The 22,043-nt window shown below is 33.7% G+C and overlaps 1 protein-coding gene across 1 annotated transcript in view; it reads right to left on the reverse strand.

The window, feature by feature from the left end:
* HTR2C (5-hydroxytryptamine receptor 2C) overlaps positions 1–22,043 on the reverse strand; it is a 295,563-nt gene that overhangs the window by 146,241 nt on the left and 127,279 nt on the right. Inside the window, exons 3-4 of the mRNA XM_078063980.1 lie at positions 14,546–14,660; positions 9,402–9,715 (exon numbers count right to left, since the gene is read on the reverse strand). Coding sequence (XP_077920106.1) covers positions 9,402–9,715; positions 14,546–14,580 — 349 coding nt within the window. The 5' untranslated portion in view covers positions 14,581–14,660. The remainder of the gene's footprint in view (positions 1–9,401; positions 9,716–14,545; positions 14,661–22,043) is intronic.

Genomic DNA, 22,043 nt, shown 5'->3' on the forward strand with positions numbered 1-22,043 from the left:
TAAGTTGTTGAATTGATAGGCATAAAGTTTTTCATAATATTCTGTTACTATATTTTAATGTCTGTAAATTCTACAGTGATGCTCCTCTTTCATAAGTGATACCGGTAATTTGAGTTGTCTCTCTTTTTTCCATGATCAGTCTGGCTAGGGGCTTATCATTTTCATGAACCTTGTAAAAGAAGCAGCTTTGGGTTTCATTGGTTTTTCTCTGTTACTTTCCAATTTTTAATCTTTCTGATTTCTGCTCTGAACTTTGTTCATTCCTTCCTTCTGCTTGCTTTGAATTCAATTTGCTCTTCACTTCTTAGTTTCTTAAAATGGAAGCTTAGATGACTGCTTTGAGACCATTCTTATTTTTCTAAAATAAGTATTTAACACCATAAATCTTCCCCTAAGCACTACTTTAGTTGCATCTTACAATTTTTAACAGCTTTGAGATATAATTGACAAATGAAAAACTGTACATGTCTAAATGTACACAATTTGATATGCTTTCACACACTCATGCACTTGTGCAATAATCACTATTATCAAGATAATAGACATATTCATTATGCCTCCAATTTTCTTCATGCCATTTGATAATCAATTTTCATCTGTCCATTCCATTCCCATTGGTCCCTGGCAACCACTGTTCTTTTTTTCTGCCACTGTAGATTGGTTTGCATTTTTTAGAATTTTATATAAATGGACTTATGGAGTATGCACGCTTTTTTGTGTGACTCTTTTAACTCAGTTGAATTATTTAGGGTTTACTCATATTTTATGTGTTATCTATCAATAATAGTTCATTCTTTTTTATTGCTGGTGTTTAGCAATTTGATTATGATGTGTTGGTGTAGTTTTCTTTGAGGTTTGATGAACTTCTCAAATCTCTAAATTTGTGTCTTTCATAAAATTTAGAAAATAATTGGTTATTTTTGGTTTAATTTTTTTCCTGTACTGATCTTTTTCTCCTCTCCTTTGAAGACTCCTAGTGACACAAATACTCTACAGTTTCATAGAGTCCCATAGGTTCTTGAGGCCGTGTTCATTTTTCTTCAGTCTTTCTATTTGGATGATTTGTATTAATTCATCCTCAAGTTCCCTCTTTCCTCTGTCATCTCTATTGTTATTGAACCTATCCTGTGATTAAAAAAAAATTCGGATATTGGATTTTCCTGTCATAAAATATTCAATTTTTTACACTTTCTTCTTTTTCATAGTTTCTTTTTATTAAGAACTTCCATATTTCCATTCATTTCTATTCATTACTAGAAGGAGTATTGTTACAGTAGTTATTTTAAAGGCTTTGTCTGATATTTCCAACACCTAGGTAATTTGGGGTTTGGCATGTGTTGATGGTCATTTCCTTTAAAAATTTTTAATATTTCCCGGGTATTTTTCATGTCAAGGAATTTTGTATTGCATCGTGGACATTTTGAATATTATATTTTGTAGACTCTGGGTCCTGTTAAAATCCTCTCAAGAATGCTGATTGTGTTTGGTTTACTAGGCAATCAAACTAATTAGGTTCAGACTTAGTGTTCACGTCTGTGGGCCATGGATTCAATATCTTTTGTTTACAAAACCTTTGCCTATGCTGCTTTGAGTCTGTCCCACAGACATGCCACTCAGGGCATGGTCCTGGACTCGGATGGTTGTTTAAATCAGTTCAATTTTCTACAGATTTTCTATGCTTCTTGAGGATCTGTCCTGCTCATGTGGAGCTAAGGGTTGAGCCTGGCACTTGTGCAGGTTCAAACAGAAGTAGGGAAACTTTTATTCTGCTCTCTCCTCCATGAGATTTCCTTCCCATACTCTCTGGCTTACAGAGGCCTATTTTTTTCTGATCCACTGGCCAAAAAAGAAAAGGTCTCTTCAAAATGTTAGTGCTCACACCACCAAAGCATAGCTATCTGACTAGAGTCATCCCTCTGGCAAAGCCAGCGCATGAAAAAAGAAGGGAAAAAATATTTCGATGACATTTGGCTTCCGGGGCTTCTTTTGCCAGTTACTCTGGCCAGAAAGATTGGGTATCCATAAGAGTTTAGCCACTCCTGTACTATTACCATGAGGTTATGTGACTGGGTACTGGCTAGAGAGAAGAGGGAGAAAAAAATGAAAACCTCACTCCCATTCAGGTTACATTTCTAAGTTTTGATTTCCCTCCCAATCTGGCTGCTTCTGTTTATTTTTCTGAGTCCTTAGGCAGTTGCTTTTGAAATTTTTTCCAGAATTATTACATGAATATAGAAAAAGAGGGAGTCTTTAGTGGGCTTACTCTATTTTTGTTGGCATCAGAACTCTCATTCTTCATTTTAATGTTCAAACGTTCCCAGATTTGATGAGGGGGCCCCATTAAGCTAGCTTCTGTGCTTTTTAAAAAATATAGTCCCATCATTCTTTGAGCACTCCCTTATTTTCTAGCTCAAAAAATGTTCCAGTCTTGTTATATCTTGCCTTGGGCCTCATTTCTCCAAGGGATGTCTATTCCCATTTGTGCTTGCTCCTACTCATATGTTGTTACTTTTAGGCCCTCTTAATGGCCAGCGATAGAAAATAATTCTAAGTACACACATATTCACAAATATTGATTTCTGTATCTATATATATCATTACTACCATTATTATTAGTATCTGTTTTCTCCATGAATTCATACCGATATCATGAAAATTAACCCAACACCACAGGATTCAATACTTACTTCCCCCTCCCAAGTTTTCAGCTTCCTTATGCAACAGTGAGAAATTTGGTTTCTATTATCTTATCCCAGAATACACAGGAAGTAGTTTCAGAATTACCATTGTGTACCTCTGGTAAAATAAAACCTAATACTACAATTCATTCGTTTACATTTTTCTTTAGTTTTCCATTGTGTATATAAGACAAAAATTGCACTTTAAAGTTATATGGGATAGGGTTATTTTTGTACTCTCTACTCAGTGTGGTTATTTTTGTACTCTCTACTCAGTGTGGTTATCTTAACTCAAATAGAGTTAAGTTCATTTGACTCTGTTCCTAATCCATTTTAGAGTTTTCTCCCAATCTTTATTTTTTTAATATATAAAACATTAGCACAATTTCCAAAGTCAAAATTATCTAAGATGTGTATTCAGAGAAGTATAATTCTCTATCCCCAATCTCTCTTTCCAGTTTCTACCTTCCCCCTGAAGGTAATAAATCTCATTATTAGTTTTTCATTTACCCATTCTGTATTTATTTTTTACCAAAATAAGATGATATGTGTATATTTTTGTATTTGTCCGTTTTCTTGCATAGATAGTATGCCCTATCTCCTCTTTTGCATTTTGCTTTTTTCACATGATAGTATATGTTGGAAATCACTCCATATTAGTTAATAGAGAACTTTCTTATTCCTGTTAATAGTTTCATGGTACTCCATTATGTGGACATTCTATAGTACATTCAATTAATCTCTTTTGTATTACTTTAAATGATAAAGGCTTTATAATATGCTTAAATATCTCCTGGTGCTAGTCCTCTTGCATAGCTTTTCTCTTTCAGTTTTTTCAGGCTATCCTTGCATGTTTAATTTTGTAAATGAACTTTAATATTGACTTATCTAACTCCACAAAAAAGCTTCTTGTAGGATCCAAAAGACTCAAACGTAAGACCTGAAACAAAAAACTCTCAGAAGAAAGCATAGGGGAAAATCTTCATGACATTGGTCTTGGCAGCGATTTATGGATATGACACCAAAAGCATGGCAACAAAAAAATAAATAATTAAAAAAAAGCTTCTACACAGCAAAAGAGACCATCACAGAGTGAAAAGGCAACCTATGAAGGGGGAAGGAGAAAAAAATTTGCAAGTCATATATCTGATAAAGGGTTACTCTCCCAAATATATAAGGAACTCCTACAACTCAAGTAAAAAAACTATAATAATCCAATTAAAAAATGAGCACTTGAGTAGACATTTTGCCAAACATGATATAGAAATGGATAATATGCATGTGAAAGGATACTCAATGTCACTCATTATCAGAGAAATGCAGATCAAAACCAAAATGAGATATCACCTCACCCTGTCAGAATGGTTAATCAAAAAGACAAGAAATAGCAAGTGTTGGTAAGGATGTGGAGAAAAGGGAACTCTTGCACATTGTTGGTGGGAATACAAGATGGTGCAGCTGCTGTGGATAACACTATGAACGATCCTCAAAAATTAAAAATAGAACTGCCATATAATACAACAATCCCACTTCTGGATATTATCTGGATATTATCCAAAAGAATTGAAATCAGGATCTTGAAGCAATATTAGCACACCTATGTTCATTGTAGCACTATTGATGGTAGCCAAGATGTGGAAACAACCTGAATGTCCCTCAACAGATGAATGAAAAAAGAAAGTGTTATATATGTATATATTACATATAAATGTAATATAATATATATATTTTATATATACTACATATAATGGAATACTATTTAGCCTTAAAAAAGAAGAAAAATCAGCAATATGTGACGACATGGATGAACATGGAAGACATCATGTAAGTGAAAAAAAACCAGTCACAGAAAGACAAATACTGCACGATTCCACTTATATATGAGGTATCTAAAGTAGTCAAATTCATAGAATCAAGGAGTAGAATGGTGGTTGCCAGGAGAGTGAAGGAAGGGAAAATGGGGACTTATCAACAGGTATAAAGTTTCAGTTAAACAAAATGAAGAAGCTCTAGATATCTGCTGTACACCATCGTACCTGTAGTCGATAATAACGTTTTGTACACTTAAAAATTTGTTAAGAGGGTAGCTCTCATGTTAAATGTTTTTGTGACAACATACTTTTAAAAAAATTTTTAAATCTTGTCATTTTTATTGGAATTGAACTAATTGATACATTAATTTAGGAAGAACATAGAGATACGCTTCCATATCTTGGCTATTGTAAATAATGCTGCAGTAAACGTGGGAGTGTATGTGTCTTTTTGAATTAGTGTTTTTGTTTTCTTTCGATAAATGCCCAGTAGTGGAATTATTGGCTCGTATCGTATTTCTATTTTTAATTGTTTTAGGAACCTCCGTACTGGTTTACACAGTGGTTGTACCAATTTATATTCCCACCAACAGTGCATTAAGGTTCCTTTTTTCCCACATCCTCACCAACACTTGTTATTTCTTGTCTTTTTTGATTCTGGCCATTCTGACAGGTATAAGGTGATATCTCATTGTGGTTTTGATTTGCATTTTTCTGATGATTAGTGATATTGAGCTTCTTTTCATGTGCCTGCTGAGCATCTGTATGTCTTGTTTGAAGAAATATCTATTCAGGTCCTCTGCCCATTATAATAGAATTATTCCACTTGGGAAATTACCTATTTTTTAATGCTCTGAATTGATCTGCACATAAATCTACAAAATAATCTCATGAGTTAAAAAGTGTATTTTGCTTCAGTTGTTATTCTCCTTGTGGTATCTTATTTTATACATGCTTTCTTCCTTTTTTAAAGTTAGCTGATGATTTTTTATTTTGTTTAAAAAATTTTTTTAAAAACCAAGATTTTGATTTATTCATCAGGTATATTGTTTTTTATGCTGTAGTCAATTTCTGCTTTTCTCTTTAGTATTTTTTCTTCTTTGTGCTTTCTTTCAGTTTACTTTATAGTTTTTTTCCAAGGTTGCTTTGCTGGGAATTTAATTCATTTGTATGCTTTCATTTTTACTGATAAATGTGATTAGGGCTATGAATTTTCCACCGATCACTGCTTTAAGCATATTGTATAGATTTTGATATGCAGTGTTTATGCTGTTATATTTCTAAAGAAATCTGTAATTTCAGTTTGCATTTCTCCTTTTGATCAAGAGTTGTTTATTTTTTTGAAGATTTTATTTATTTATTTGAGAGAGAGAGAGAGAGAGAGAGAGGGAGGGAGGGAGAGAGAGCACAGAGAGGGAGATTGAGAGGGAGAAGCAAACTTTCCGCTGATCAGAGAGCCTAATGTGGGGCTCGATCCCAGGACCCTGTGATCTTGACCTGAGTCGAAGGCAGGCCCTTAACCGACTGAGCCACCCAGGTGCCCCTCAAGAATTGTTTAAAAATTTGTTATATCTTCTGGGGGTTATATGCAAATAATGAATCATGGAACACTACATCAAAAACTAATGATGGAATGTATGGTGATTAACATAACATAATTAAAAAAAGAAAAAAATGCAAAAAAAAAAGATGAGATGTCTTTAAATTTTGTTGTTAATTTTTCTAATATTATTGTCTTCTTATCAGAAAGTACTTTGGGTAATATTTTTACTTTTCTAATATTTTCTTTGTGGCCTAGTATTTTATTAATTTCAGTGTGTGTTCCACATGCACTTACAAAGAAGGTATACTCTCTTTGATAAGAGTATAAAGTTCAACACACCTGCGTAAGATCTATATCCTTTTAATTTTTTTGCCCAATCTTTCTTATACTGAGCACGATGTGTTAAAATCTCCCATTAGTAGAATGTATTCATAAATGTGTCCTTCCATGTTCTTTTGTTTTTGCTTTATAAGGCGCATTGCTGTGTTATTGGTGGCACAGATATTCTTAACTGCTATATCTTTGTTGTTAATTATGGCTTTTATCATAAATAAGCATCTTTCTTTTTTACTCTTGTGCTGTTTTCATTCGAAATGTACTTTGTTAGATATCAAATCACAGTTTCTGTTTTCTTATTGTTTCCATTTACTTGGTGCACTTTTGCTCATCCCTTTATTTTTAGCCATTATGAATCACTGGGTTTTAAGGGTTTCTCTTGTATACAGAATATAGTTGGGCCTTTCTTTTTAAGCCAAATTAAAAATCTTTCATTTTTAGTCGTGTTTTAGGTTCATTCAAGTTTATCGCTGTTACTGGTATGTTTGTTTTCCTCTGTCATATTACATCATGGTATAATGTTGAGGGCATAATGTTATATTTTTTGTGTTTCTTCCTCTAGTTGATGTTTTTTGCTCTTTCATTAATTACATTTCTTTTGGGGTTTTGGAAGGTTTGTTTTTTGTTTTAGTGGTTAACTTTAATATCACATTTATATCATGTTTTATTTATATCATGTTTAATGCCCTTAAACCACTGTTTTCTTATTAACTCTATTACATTCTGGTTTGCCAATTTTTTATGGTATCATTTAGCTCCCATCTTTTGTTTATAGAAAAATCAATAAAATTATTTTACTTTCCTCTTCCTCGTTCTCTTTCTATTCTCTTCTTAATTTTAGTTGCATTTTTGCTAATTTTTTAGAGTTTATAACACATAATAGATGCTATATAACATATAACAGTATTCTTCTACCCTTATACCACTCTTATTTTTGTCTTAGCTCTAATATTACCCATATTAAATGCTCATCATCAGTCTTTTGGATAAAATTTTCCCAATCATTCCTTTGTTAGTTTAATCTCATCTGCTATTTAATTTCTTAAGAAAGGCTTATGGGTTCAGAATTCTCTAAGTTCAAAATAAATTTCAACTTTTTATAGCCTTCATGGTTAGCATGTCTGGATGTAAAAATCTTCATTTCAAACTTTGAATAGGTTTTTTCTACTTTTTAATTTAAGGTATACTTTACATACAGTAAAATTCACCTTTTTAAAACTGCACACTAGAATTTATAGTTTTTCAAATTTTAAGAATTTATATATATATTTACATCATATATATATTACATTTACATATGTATATAAAACTACCACCATATCAACATATACCAAAATAAATACCCCTTTTCAGTCATCTTCCCACCTTAAACCCCTTGAAACTAGTGTTCTGTTTTCTTTCTTTATAGGTTTGCCTTTGAAAGAGTGTCTTACAATTGGTTAACTTTTTGAAAAATATTGCTCCTATTACTTTGCTTTATTTTTGTTAATTGTGAAGTCAGTCTAATTCTCTTACTCTTGTAAATTTTTCCTTATTTTTACCTGAAATCCCTGAGGATGTTTTCTTTATGTTTAAAATTAAAAATAGAGTTATCATATGATCCAGTAATTCTACTACTGGGTATTTACCCAGAGAAAATGAAAATACTAATTCAAAAACATATATACATCCCTATGTTTATTGCAACATTATTTACACTAGCCAGGATATGGAAGCAACCCAAGTGCCCATCGATAGATGAATGAAAAAAGAAAGTATGGTGTATATATACACATATCTATAATGGAATATTACTCAGCCATAAAAAAGAATGAAATCTTGAAATTTGCAACAATGTGGATGGACCTAGAGGATATAATGCTAATTGAAGTCAGTCAGAGAAAGTCAAATACCATATGATTTCACTCATATGTGAACTGTAAGAAACAAAACAAATGAACAAAGAAAAAAAAGACAAATTAAAAAAAAAAAACAGACTCAAATACACAGAATAAGTTGGTATTTGCCAGAGGGGAGCTGGGTAAAATAGATGAAGGGGAGTAAGAGTACTATTATCTTGATGAGCCCTGTGACTTATATAGAATTGTTGAATCATTATATTGTACATCTGAAACTAATATAACACTGTATGTTAATTACACTTGAATAAAAAAATAAAATGTGAAATGAATAGGGTAAAGGGATGGCAGAATATGAAAAGAAAAACGAAAAACCTACCTAAAATCAATATTATGAAAACTTTGAATGCCTGAATTTTATTGTGATAATGTGACATTGCACTTATATAATTATTAATTAATTTCTTATCCCTGTCACCTTGTAAAAACATAAATTGTAGACTCCATAAAGAATAATAGCTGTTAGGGGCACCTGGGTGGCTCAGTCGTTAAGCGTCTGCCTTCGGCTCAGGTCATGATCCCAGGGTCCTGGGATCGAGCCCCGCATCGGGCTCCCTGCTCCGCGGGAAGCCTGCTTCTCCCTCTCCCACTCCCCCTGCTTGTGTCCCCTCTCTTGCTGTGTCTCTCTCTGTCAAATAAATAAATAAAATCTTTAAAAAAAAAAAAAAAAGAATAATAGCTGTTATTGAGTGCATATTATGTGCAAGCACTTAGTTTGCTAACATTTAAAAAGATTATTTAAAATATATTTATTAAAGATGATGAGTCTCTTTTTCTTTGTGGAAGAGAGGAAACTAGGTATGTGTACTGCCCAGAACACAGAGGTGAGAACGTGTTTCTGTCACTGTCCTATTGTATACATTAAGGCCACTGTAATTGATTGTTTATAAGTGAGACTGAGCAATAGAGTATTTGGGTATGACTTTGATATATTATAAAATGTCCCTTTGGCTTTTTGAAGACTCTGCTAGTGATTTATTTAATAAATACGATATACACATCCACTTCTTCTGTCACACAATTGGCTTTTTTCTTCATTTTCCAAATGATTAACTGTACGAGTGTTTACTATGATACTTGACACACATTTAGGATATAATCTGAGATTAAAAAAAACTAATAAAATTGTACTTACCATAGAGGATTGCAAGCAGAGAGAGTGGCATGACAAGTAGTCCCACTAGCATATCAGCAATGGCTAGGGACATTAAGAAGTAATTGGTGGCATTGTGCAGTTTCTTCTCCAAGCTTACTGCCATGATAACGAGAATGTTGCCACCTATTGTCAAGATTATTATGATGACGATTGAAAGTGCTGGCCAGTTTTGTACCCCGTCTGGGAATTTGAAGCGTCCACCATCGGAGGTATTGAAAATGTCAGTTACTAGAGCTGCAACAGGGCTCACAGAAATATCGCACTGCCAAACCAGTAGGCCAATTAGGTGCACGCTGAAAATTAAGAAAAAAAAAATAATCAGATACATCTTATATTGCTTATACCCAATAAATTGCTTATACAAAACAATTGCTTTTCCTTCAGCAACCCTTATCACCATCATCATCATCATCATCTCAGTATTTCTTTTTCTATCCAAAGAATATTATGAGTAAGGCACTTAGTTTATGGAAATATATATATAATAAAAATTATCTATAGTATAAAATTATATATATGTAATCTCATTTGATCACACACACAACAACCTCATGACGTCAAGATTGGTTATATCCATTATGCAAATGAAGAGCCTGAGGTTCAGAGAGGTTAAGTAACTTTCTCTGGGCAGCACAGCCAGTAAGTGACAGGAGCAGGGTCCATATTCAGGTCCCACTGATTTCAAGGCCTGTATTTTAAACTGTTACTCTATACAAGCAATATGAAACCACAGTATTGTTTGATTTGCTGTAACGGTCTATTTTTATATTTTTTCAATATTAATTTCTTCTAGATATCATCTGAGACAACTGACGACAGAATGAAAGGAGATTTTCCTTTAAGTATCCAGTACCTGACAAGAAAATTGGGCCGTTGCCCTTTTTAATCTCATGCTAACAAGGAATAAGTTGTCATCAGACAGACTTCCGGCAGGATGTTCGAAGAGGCACGTGGGTTGTGGCCATAGTGCATATTCATTTCTTTCTAAAACTCTTTTGCCCTTCTCACAGCTGCAGAGTGACTTTAGGCTGGTCCATACATATTAATATCTGTGCTATAAATGTTCCTTCTCTCTGACACTCTGCTCATTTCTGTCCTATGTTTTCTGGGCCCTGTTCTAGGCTAGAAAATGATTGATTTGTGGTGATGATTCCTATGGGTTTGCTGCTTTTCCTGTGCTGGATACAAAATCTCTTAAGTCATTTGAACTGTGCATCTCTCGGGATGGTACTTTCGTAGACTCCACTAGTAAGAATATCAGATCAGGTGGCAAACAATGTAGAAGTGGACGTGGCTATGTTTTGTACATCCCAAATCAACTTCCCCCAGTGGTGGTATGAGATTTATTCAGGTTACATACATTAAGTGTCCTCTCAAAGTGTGTGTTCCCAAAGTATCTAATAAAACTAACATTTATTTTCATTAGTAAAATAGATAAGAAAGATAAGCATATTCAATATTTCCTGCTTAAAAGCAAAATTATTATTTGAAAATGACTGTTTTTTGTGTATTCTATGTTCAGTAATAGTTATTTTATAAATATTAAGCAGCAACTACACTATATGTAGTGGTTGCTAAACCTTGTTATTATTTATAGAGGAGGAAATTTTCTCTCGTATAAATACGTGCTGAATAATTTTTTTTTTTTTTGGCAAGACTGTTGAAGTAAGGGTCTTTCTGGAGTTGGGGAGATTGAACACATGACATTACAACATCCAGAGTCTGAGTTCTTCATATGAATGCTTTTACTTCATTATCTTATTCACTTTTCCTTTGAACTAAAAATGTTATCTCTATACAGGGAAAATACATGTGTGATTTGATTAGCTCATCATTTATTACCAATCATCAGAGAAATATACTGTAGTAAAACTGGATGATTATGATTATCGTAATGATATCATATCTATGATATTATGCACACGTACTTGCACATACACCGTACTTTCTAAACTTAAACCGGAATGCTTGGCCTGAAAAACTATTAACATTTTAAAATTCAAGTAAAATACTGTAATAAATTTTCTGGAGTATTTAAAAATTATTTCTCTTAATATCTTGGTAATATACTTTTATGTCTTTTGAGATAATGAAATCATGAAAATATTTTGACTTTCTCATTCTACAGAGGATAGAAAACTAATATTTTGACATTTTGCTTAAAATAACTTCCTTACTAGTTGAAGTTATCTGACATTCTAAGCAACATGCAGAGGGTGATACACATAGTAAGTTTTATCAAATAATCAGTAAATTTTTGTATCAAATAATCAGTAAATTCTATTTCCTAGAACATAAAAAATAAGCTAAAATAATATATGTTTCAAAAAAATCTGTATCATAAGTAATCTGATTAATGTGAGTAGAAATTATTAAAATAAAGGACCAAATAAATAGAAGCAAGTTATTTGCACTCAGCTTTGATTATTCTGTCACTGTATTTGTTGCACTGGGCATGTGGTCAATTTCCTAACTTCATGACCTCAATGATTCTTTGACCAGTCACTTAACCTCTCAGAGCATCAATTTCTTCATCTGTACAACAAGGATGATCTTTATTATGTGATTGTTGGGAAAACTAAACGATATATATAAAGTCCTGAATATTGTACCTTCGTCATAATAGGCCCTCAGTAAATATTGGGGCTTACCTTCTTTTTGCCTTCAAAGTTAAACAAAAGTAGTTTATGATAACTATACCCCAACTCATGTATTTCACAATTGGTGATGAATTTAAATCCTGATTTTATTTTAATAAGATACTTATTTATGCAAAACAGCCTCAGACAGTAATTTTAAATCTGGGTCTTTTCTGGCTTATCTGATGAAGAAAAACCTGTCCTTCTGGCATTTAAAAAAAAAATCTAGTTTAAATTAGCTGCTGATTATCTCAGGTAGTCCCGCAAGAGTTTATGCTCATAGTAAAATATTGCATCTTCAACAGTCGGTTATAGAACAAGTATATTTATCCTTAAGCCTAGAGAATAAGGTCCTAACAGAATATGCATCCAACTTCAATTTTCTAAGCAAGTTGTAAAAACATCAAAGTCCTTTCATACTTCTCTAAAAACGACAGAGGGGTGCCTGGGTGGCTTAGTTGGTTAAGCGTCTGCCTTTGGCTAGGGTCATGATCTCAGGGTCCTGGGATCAAGCCCCACGTTGGGCTCTGTCTCCCTCTGCCCCTCCCCACCACTTGTGCTCTCTCTCTCTAATAAATAAATAAATTTTTAAAAAGAGGAATGCAGGATAAAATCGTATGTAAAAAATACATGAAATACTGTTGGACAATTACCAGTTTTAAAATTTGAGTGTCTTATTGTGGGTAGGAAAATACTTCAAGTGGTTATCTTGACTACCTCTGCTAGCCAGATATATTTTTAATTTTCATGAAAGAGTCCATGAGACAAATACTAAATTACTGAGGAAGCTTATAGAATCTAAATATATCTGTTGTGAATTCTAAAATAATGTTACTGGGAAGATCCTGAAAGAGTATTTACTTCAGTTTCCTGGTTTCAACTCAATTACATTTAATAAATTCTTATTGGGTGCTACTATGGGCAAAGTATTATAATTATTATTAAAGTTCAATCCTATTTTCTATAGTTTTGTAATCAAGAATTGGCTATATTATAATTAAACCTAACTTCTAATATTTACTAATATTAGAAGTTATATTATTTATTATATATTATAATATATATTATATATATATTATAATACTATATATTAGAAGTATATATTTCACTAATGCTCAGTGAAATATATACAGCTCTTTTTATAGAAGAAGAATAATTTAGGTCTTGCTCCTAAAGCTTAAGTTAATTGTTACTAAGCCCACACACAAGTCTCATAAAATATGTACACAAAAACTAGTTTCTCTCTGAACAATGCAACCAATTTATCCACTGGTACTAAATGTTTAATGAACATATAATTTTATATTCTAGGTAGATAAACAAAATGATAATTTGAGTTAAAAGTCTGTACGTTTTAAATGTACTGTGTTTTTGCCTGCCATATGACAATGGGCATTTTTAGAAGAAGTGGATTATCATCCATCCGAGGCAGGGCTGGGTCGCGCGACTCTGAGATCATGACCTGAGCCAAAATCAAGAGTCGGTCGCTTAACTGACTGCACCACTCAGGCACCACCCTTCCCTTCTTTTTCACTGTCCTCCATTCTTTCCTTTTCCTGTCTGTTGTTGTCCTCTTGGAATCACACATCACTGAGACTACGATCACCACAATGTGCAGTGACATCCAGATGGGCTCTAGTGGAGCATATTGCATATTGTGGAGGATTCAGTGTGGATGTACTTTATATCTATACTACTCTATTAACTTTTTCCTGGGTGAGCTCTTTATAGGAATCATAGAGGAGGCCGTAGGAGCAAGGGGATTCAAGGCTTCTCAACTGTAACTGATCAGAATTTACAGAGCCCTGGATCTTTTTTCCATGCCCCATTCCTCGAAGAGTGGGCTTGGAAGAGACCAACCCAACATTTTATTAAGTTAAAAGGAAGATATACCTGGATTAGATTATATTTAGAATTGCTCAGTACTTGAATCCAATTCTTGTCTCCTTTACGTGACAACATATTGACCTGAACTACTGGGTCATTGTATCAAGACTTCGGAAGATGGCATTGTTTTCCTCTGTCTAGCTCCATCACCCAAGTTCTACTCCCTGACTTCTTACCCATTCTTTTGCAACCCCAACCATTCTTTATAAAACCAGAAACTGATAAAGACATTTTATCCTCTTGGCTGTTTAGTTCGTGCAGGAAGGAAAAGGAAAAAACCTTTCTCATTTCTACATTTTAACCATGGAGAAAGCAACCATGAACATTGGAATTATTTTGGAATTTAAGATATTATTGCCATATTATTTGTTTGACTACATGAGCAGTTCTATTTAATTGAAGTCTAAGTTATTGGGAGTTTTTTCCATTTATTTTTGAACAGGGAACATCCATAATATTAGCCTGTGGGCTGCAAGTCATTTGTGCAAATTGAGGCAAATGTAGCTGAATGATCATAGAAAAACCTCTTTAACATTTTTGAGCAAGCTACCATAAAAAGTTATCTTTTAAAAAAATAATCAGTAATAACATCCTTACAGGAACGAATGCACTGCTTTCCTCAGGTTCACCATGATTGCTTCGGTGTTAAGCAACCAAAGTTTAAAATTGTGAAGAGAAAATTTAACAGATTGGATTCATAATTCCATCCTTTCTGGGGAGAGAGAAAAAAAAGGAAAAGAAAATTAGTTAAAAGTCCAAATAACTTGCATAACAGCCAATTAAATAAACTTAAATACATTTATCAAGTGATAAGAAACAATCTACAAAATGTAGCAAGCAGGTAAGCATGTTATATCATATAAGTGATAAAAAATGGCAGAGAATATATTTTTCATTTATTTACCGATACACAACCATCATAGTTTTTTTTTTTTTCAGTTTTTCTGAAATTTCTTGTGCACACTTTATTCATATGGGGCGTCTACTAAAACTTTTCTTCTTCGAGTACACATGGCTTCAAGTCAGTGTTTTGAGAAAGAAATTAAGAATATATGCTTCTTAATTGACAAAGTGTTTGGGGAAAGTTTGTGATGTAATAATTAAGTAGCATGTATAAATACAAAGGTTTCATCTTATAAGAACACGGAAAACTAAAATAAGTTGTAAGTATTTCTATTAAGTGAACATATTTTGTACAACTTTTCTAATTTATTTTCTTCAAAGTGAAGCAATCTGCATTTGCATAGCTTTATTTATACTTTAGCATTAACCAACAATATTCTCCAGAGGGCAGCACCAAGTTTATACCAAAATAAATGAGTTGATCAGGTTTACTATATTAAATAGAGCAATCACCCTATGTACCAGCTTGTTAGTATCCTACAGATAATATGTTATAGTCAGGGCATGTGGAATAATGCTAAAAATGCAAATAAAAGGTCAGTTGCACAAGATGATGAAAACAAAAACCTTATTTTCTTTTATTGATTAAAAGGTGACAATGCATCTTAAAGGTATTAGGAAGGAAACATGAAAACTCTCCAAACAACTTATCAAAGAATTTCAGAGTGAATGCCTTCAGTTTCTATAGGCTATTTTTCAAGGAGTTATTTTTTGCATTGCACAATCCCACCAAATATTTCCATAGCCGATTATTTACCACTTAGCACTCACTATATTCAGCATGCTAAAATGTTGGCCAAGAGGGCACCTGGGTGGCTCAGTTGGTTAAGCGACTGCCTTCGGCTCAGGTCATGATCCTGGAGTCCCGGGATCGAGTCCCACATCGGGCTCCCTGCTCAGCAGGGAGTCTGCTTCTCCCTCTCCCGCTCCCCCATCTTGTGCTCTCTCTCTCTCTCACTCTCTCTCTCAAATAAATAAAGAAAATCTTTAAAAAAAAAAAATGCTGGCCAAGAGTAGACTGGATGCAAATTTGCTGAGAATCTCTGCTGCACTCCTTTGTGGCAATAAATCTTCATAGAGTGGCACATGTCACTATCAATCTTTACATTGACATTGAATGAATACTCAGTGTGAATTCTAGTGATTAACATAGAAACCCTGTGTTTTTTCTGCCTGGAGATTCCTAACTGGGAACAGAGTGGGTAAACCTCTCTGTTCTCTATTCTTGGTTTTCTAGATCTTCAATTTTAGGATTTTGGTTATACTCTCTTCCCACACCAAACATCTAACTCAATTCTTTTCTGGGACCACAGGCTTTTACAAGAGTCAGGATTGGGTTGTTAGGTTTGTACGCAGTGGGCTGTCAATGAAGAAAAGTTAGTTGCGGTGGGGGAGGGGGAGAAAGAGAGACTTGAGTAGCTTGAGAATGTGGAATAACATTGAAAAATCATCCTTTCTGTCTAATTTGAAAATATTTTCAAGGAATGTGATAAAGATGTGTTGATAATCTCTTCTAGTGTTTTTTAGTTCCTTTTAGAAATTCGGAAATAAAATTTTACTAGAACAAATTGCACCTCTCTCTGTTTCCCATCTCATTAATAGTACTATTATTCTAGTCATTCAAGCTACGAATTTAATTTATTCTCTCTTCTTGTCCCCCACCTCACACCTGTGAGTTCTATCAGTGTTACCTACACAGAAATCTACCTCAAAACCATCCCTTTCACTACAATAATGCATAAAGTATGGCCTCCAGTATCCAGAAACAAAATATTCTATGGGAGAGATAGAGTGACATTTGCCAGATCATTAGTCAGATCATTTTTATCCCATAAAATGCTGCCAGACAATGCATAAATCCCTTTTCCTGGGAGGTCTGGAAATTAGTGACAAAAAAAAAAAATGATACAGAAAGACAAAAAAGTCTTATTTTGCTTCTTAGCTCTCAACAAATATCAAAATCCTTCTCTTTTCTCAATATTAAAATATAAAAATTGTTTTTAAGTTTTACTTTTCAAGTGTCTAAAAGTTAATACAATTTAAAAGTTTCAAAGTAAAATGCGCTTCGTTCCAGTAGATTATAGCACATCAATTGAATTCTTGTTTGCTATAGCTTGATATGATAATCATCTCATTAAACATTATATTTTCCATATTCTCAGCCATGGTAGAATCCCATATTGTTACTCAAAATACTGTATTTCTTTAAAAATTAATCAGTGTTGTCATCTTTTTTACATGTATATTTTTCTATAAAATATAAACAGGAAAATTAAACAACAAATATTTATTTTTCTAAGTTCCAGTTTTGTTAATTGAGGAGAGTAAGTAATAATCACAAGAGTATATTATGTATGTAGATCTTCAATTTATTAACTAAAATACCTTGAGGGCAAAATAATATCTTTCTATACTATTAAAATTTGCATTTTTTGAAAGTTGACTAAACCTGATAGAAAATGCCCCTGGATTGGTGGTAAAAGCTTAGAGAGATGATGTGATAGACAGGAGTAAGTTATATATAAATTATGTAAAGTAATGCTACATTACATGTTTCCCCAAGGGGCTAAGACACTGTGATGATATTTTGCAATGTGAAATGTTCTGTGAGTATTTCTACAAAACCTCTTAAAGACTTGGATAAAATAAGTTAAAAGAAACAAACAGAAAAAATAAGAGTAACAAAAAAAATAAAACCATAACAAAACAACACTAATTAAACACTCTGATCTGCAAACCTCTCAGACTCTGCCAATTTTTCATAATGGAATTCTCATGGTTGTTGAACAGAGAAAGAATACCTGGGAATTCAAGTACTCAAATTTGGAAAGACTTGTGTTTTATAAAACTTAGAAAAAAAAATCATTGGTGGGGTAACTGATAGAGTGTTTCATTTTAAATGAGAATTTATATGGCTCTCATAGAAACTATGTTTGGTCATGTAACAATGTCAAAGTATTATAAGAATATATATATACATTTATGTGTGTGTGTGTGTGTGTATGATTTTATGTACAGAAAAAGATTGATTAACCTGAGATCAATTTACTGTATCAAGCATGAAGAGAAAAATCACAGGTTAAATCACAGAAATAAATTCAAGATCTGTAAATACATATTCAGACTAATCTCTTATTTCTGCAACACAAATCACAAACTGTTTATGTTCTCTCTAACACTCTGTAAAATCTTCAGACATCAATAACTACATTTGCTAAGGCAAAAAGGGGGACAAATAGTAGTTTTCGTATGGTTCTCAATAGTATGACGATTTTAGTTAAGCAAGACTCATACGCTGAGCATTATATTTAATTGATGCTTATGAAATCTATGCTCCTATGTCAACATATGTCATATATCATATAACATATATTATCAAAAATAGTTTGAATACTTGAGGACAGCTGAGCCAAAATAGGGTCCCCAGTATATATTCAGAAATTAATTTTAAACTATCAAAATCAGTATCACTCAGAAATACTTAAAGCCATTATCAATAACCGTCGTGGAAGGGAAAATAATGAAAAAAAAAAAGTAAAACCACTGTGGGGAAGAAAGGCTGGCATGAATTAAAAAGAGCAAAAGCCACTTTTGACTCTTCCCGTATGGCCTCAGGCTAGCCTTGGAAATTTGTTAATTTCAGAGCTAATTGGTGTGATGCCTATTTAGCTCTAAATATAAGTATGACTGTAATGGGACCTGTCTAAGATTTCTTCGGCACACAGCTTCTATTTTAACCTCTTCTTGGTGACATTTTAAGGGTTTTGCATGGGCATGAATTTAGTGATGCTATACTTCTTGCATTCTTTGGACAATAATTTGATGCTTCACTTGGAAAACCAGTGCTGTGCTTTCTTTAAGGGATACCTAGTTTTCCAAGCCTATTTGCCCTCCAAGTGGTGAGACATCTATGGCCATCCTTGTGGTCTATAGAATACTTTATATTCATTCATTTGTGAAAGACTACAAAGATGAGAAAGGGAAGTCAATTTTGCATCTTATCTCAGTCTTACACATTTTAAATTTAGCTTATGAAAGAACTTCCACATCGCTCTGTATTGGGAGATGCAAACAACAAAGAAAACGGCATGATTTGGACTCTAGTAAAGTCATAGTTGGGGATTAGTTTTAAGAGTCGAGTGTTAAACCAGTAGAGAGTAGACATTATATTGGAGAACAGGAAAAATAAAAGAGGGCAGCAAATAGAAATGGAAAGGATAGGCAAAAAGGAAAATGTGAAGGGAGACTGTTTTGAGAAGGAGCAGAGTCACACTGTGCGCTTTGTTCAAAAGAAGATTGACAGTGACCTTAGCGCCAATTCAAAAAAGTTGTGTAGAAAGGATCTAGAATGTAATTGGATGAAGGAGGAGAGAAGAGGACCAGCCGGACGAGAGGAGGTGGTTGGTGAGGAAAGGGAATATGTTCAAAGGGTTTTGTCCAAAGCAGCAGAGGCAGATAGATGTGTGCTGAGTGTGTGCTAAAGACAAATTTTCGAGAGGAGGAGCCATATAAATGTACTTTCCATGTAACTCCCACATTCCTTAGCCAAGTGCTGGGTACTTGATTGATGGAAGGGCAGGGAGAGGGAGAGACTTGAGATTTAAGATGTGAAAAGATCCTAAGAATGAGAAAGAGCTGTGGTTTTTTTCTAAATTGTGTTTGGAGAAACAGGAGTCTATGACTTTCTACAAAATCCTGGACATTTCCTTGCATCTTCAAAAGCTAACCATTTATGATTTGTTTTTACTTTCACCTTTCCTACCCTTTGACATGGAAGAAAGACTGGTCATGTTTCAATCACATTTCCTGTACTCAAACTGTTTCCTAGTCACTCTTTTCCAGACCTGGTCAAACATAATACTGATAAAAATAGTAAGGAAGTGCCAATGTCTCTACCCGATGCTTTAACAAAATTTGGAAGTAATAAGTTATCCCATTAAAAAAACATAGTTTATATTAGATTTCTGGAAATCCCATGAGCCGATTATAGTGATGAAGCAGATTATTTTCTCTCATACTGAAGAGACTAAATCTGATCCTGAATGTTTTAAAAATTATAGAAGAGGCAGTCAACTGAGATCATTCTTGTCCGGCTTTTTATAATAAAGCATTTAAGAATTTTATAATTAATTATAAATGCAGAGGTTTAATTTTTGACTGTTTCCGCTGTTCAGAAATAATGGACTCATAATTCAAAACTTATCCTTCTGGTTACTATAGCCACTGGGCTTTCAGCAGATACTAGATCAAAAGTGAATTAGTCACAGATGTTCAGATTTCTCCTCAGAAAACTATGTTAATGTGGCACAGATTTACAACATTTTTTGGGGAAATCTTTTAATTCAAAAACTATCCTTAGAACTAATGAATATTGTAGGAATTTTCCTTTCAACTTCAAATGCACTGTACGGATTTTCTGATAAAATATATAATTGTCCTACTAAAAGTTCACCTTTGCCAACTGTAGTTAAATCAGATAATAGCTATTTACAATTTTAATAAAAAGTTACTATGTTATCCAGTTATTACAATCAATGCAATTAGACTGCTCTTCCACCAGTCAACACAGGATATTCAAGCATGTTAAGCTAATTTAGAAATTTATTTAACTTCATGTTAAATGAATCCAAATCTTCTATCTTCAAGTGTAAGGTTTAATTTATTCCACAATTAGGAATTCATAAAACTCCTACGGCGGAAAAATTATGAATGATCAAATAACCCAGTCCTTTGCCTTCAGACAGGTCTATACTTAAGCCACTTCAAGAAATGTGATAATTGATGTTCTTTAGAACAACCTGCAGAAGAGGCAATTTCATAACCTTCCAATGTTTAGCAATCTGCTTCTCAGAAAATCATATATTAGGCAAAAAGCCTCAAGTGAAGAGACTTCAATGGAAATGATTAATTTCTTACTAAGTCGAGTACAGATCTATATTACAGGATAATGCAATACTAGCAACAACTTGCTCCCTGCATCTTTTCTTTGGCTTGTTCAAGAATGCAGTGATTCAGACCCAAAACTGGAGACTTCCTCATAATGTGCCATAGGGAAATCTAACGGTTCTGAAGAGGCAATTACATATGTTGGGTGATTTTAAAAATTTCCTCTCCAAACCAAGATGCTTTTGAAAGTGAAAGGCAAGGGGGCATTCACTGGACAAGACTCTGGGTCTCTCCTGGACATGTCATTAGAACTGGTTATAAGGTGATTATTCTTTTTTTTTTTCCTGAAGATTTTTTATTTATTTATTTGACAAAGAGAGACACAGCGAGAGAGGGAACACAAGCAGGGGGAGTGGGAGAGGGAGAAGCAGGCTCCCCGCAGAGCAGGGAGCCCAATGCGGGACTCGATCCCAGGACCCTGGGATCATGACCTGAGCCGAAGGCAGTCGCTTAACCGACTGAGCCACCCAGGCGCCCTAAGGTGATTATTCTATTTGAATGTAGGTCTAGTGTCATTTCCTTCCCTCACCCCCTTGAGATAATGTAAGTGGTTGTTCAAAGAAATTTAACTGTTCTTGTACTTGGAATTAAAATGAAACACGAAATATTTTCTCTTTATTTGTATTTACTAAATGCTTTTACTTGTGTTTTACATATTTTGTAAGAGTGATTACTGTTAAATTTAGTGAGGCTCTACAAGATAGTTAACTCCTAAAATCTACAGTATATAAGATCCTAAGTTTTTCCCAGCTAAACCCATTCCATTTACCTAAAATAATACTTTAACAACAGAACCGCTTCTAAGTTTAAAGAGTTAAAATAGCTACCAAATTATTCCATGATAATAGTAACAGACATTGAGAGAATCTGTCTTGGTGGGCAGAGTGCCCAATATTTGAAGTTGCTTCCTCCATAGGTGGTAGCAGAACTATCCCTGAATAGTCTCAGCATCAGTATCCACATAACAGAGTAAACCGAAGGCTTTTAAACAGCAGAACTCAGAGAGCAAACCATATGCTAGGTCTTTGTTTTGGAGACCTGATTTACAGGACTGAAAACTCTGTATAACAGCATCTGCATGTGGTAGCAAACAAGCTAGACAAGGTCCCTGCTCTCATGGAGCTTCCATTCTCGCAGGAGATACAGACAATAAGCATTTAAACAAGTAAGTAGGATAATTCCTGATAGTAAGGATCGCTATGGATAAAATGAAATAGCACAATGGGATAAAGAGAGACTGGGGGAA

This window comes from Halichoerus grypus, chromosome X (assembly GCF_964656455.1).
Source record: "Halichoerus grypus chromosome X, mHalGry1.hap1.1, whole genome shotgun sequence".
NCBI lineage: Eukaryota > Metazoa > Chordata > Mammalia > Carnivora > Phocidae > Halichoerus > Halichoerus grypus.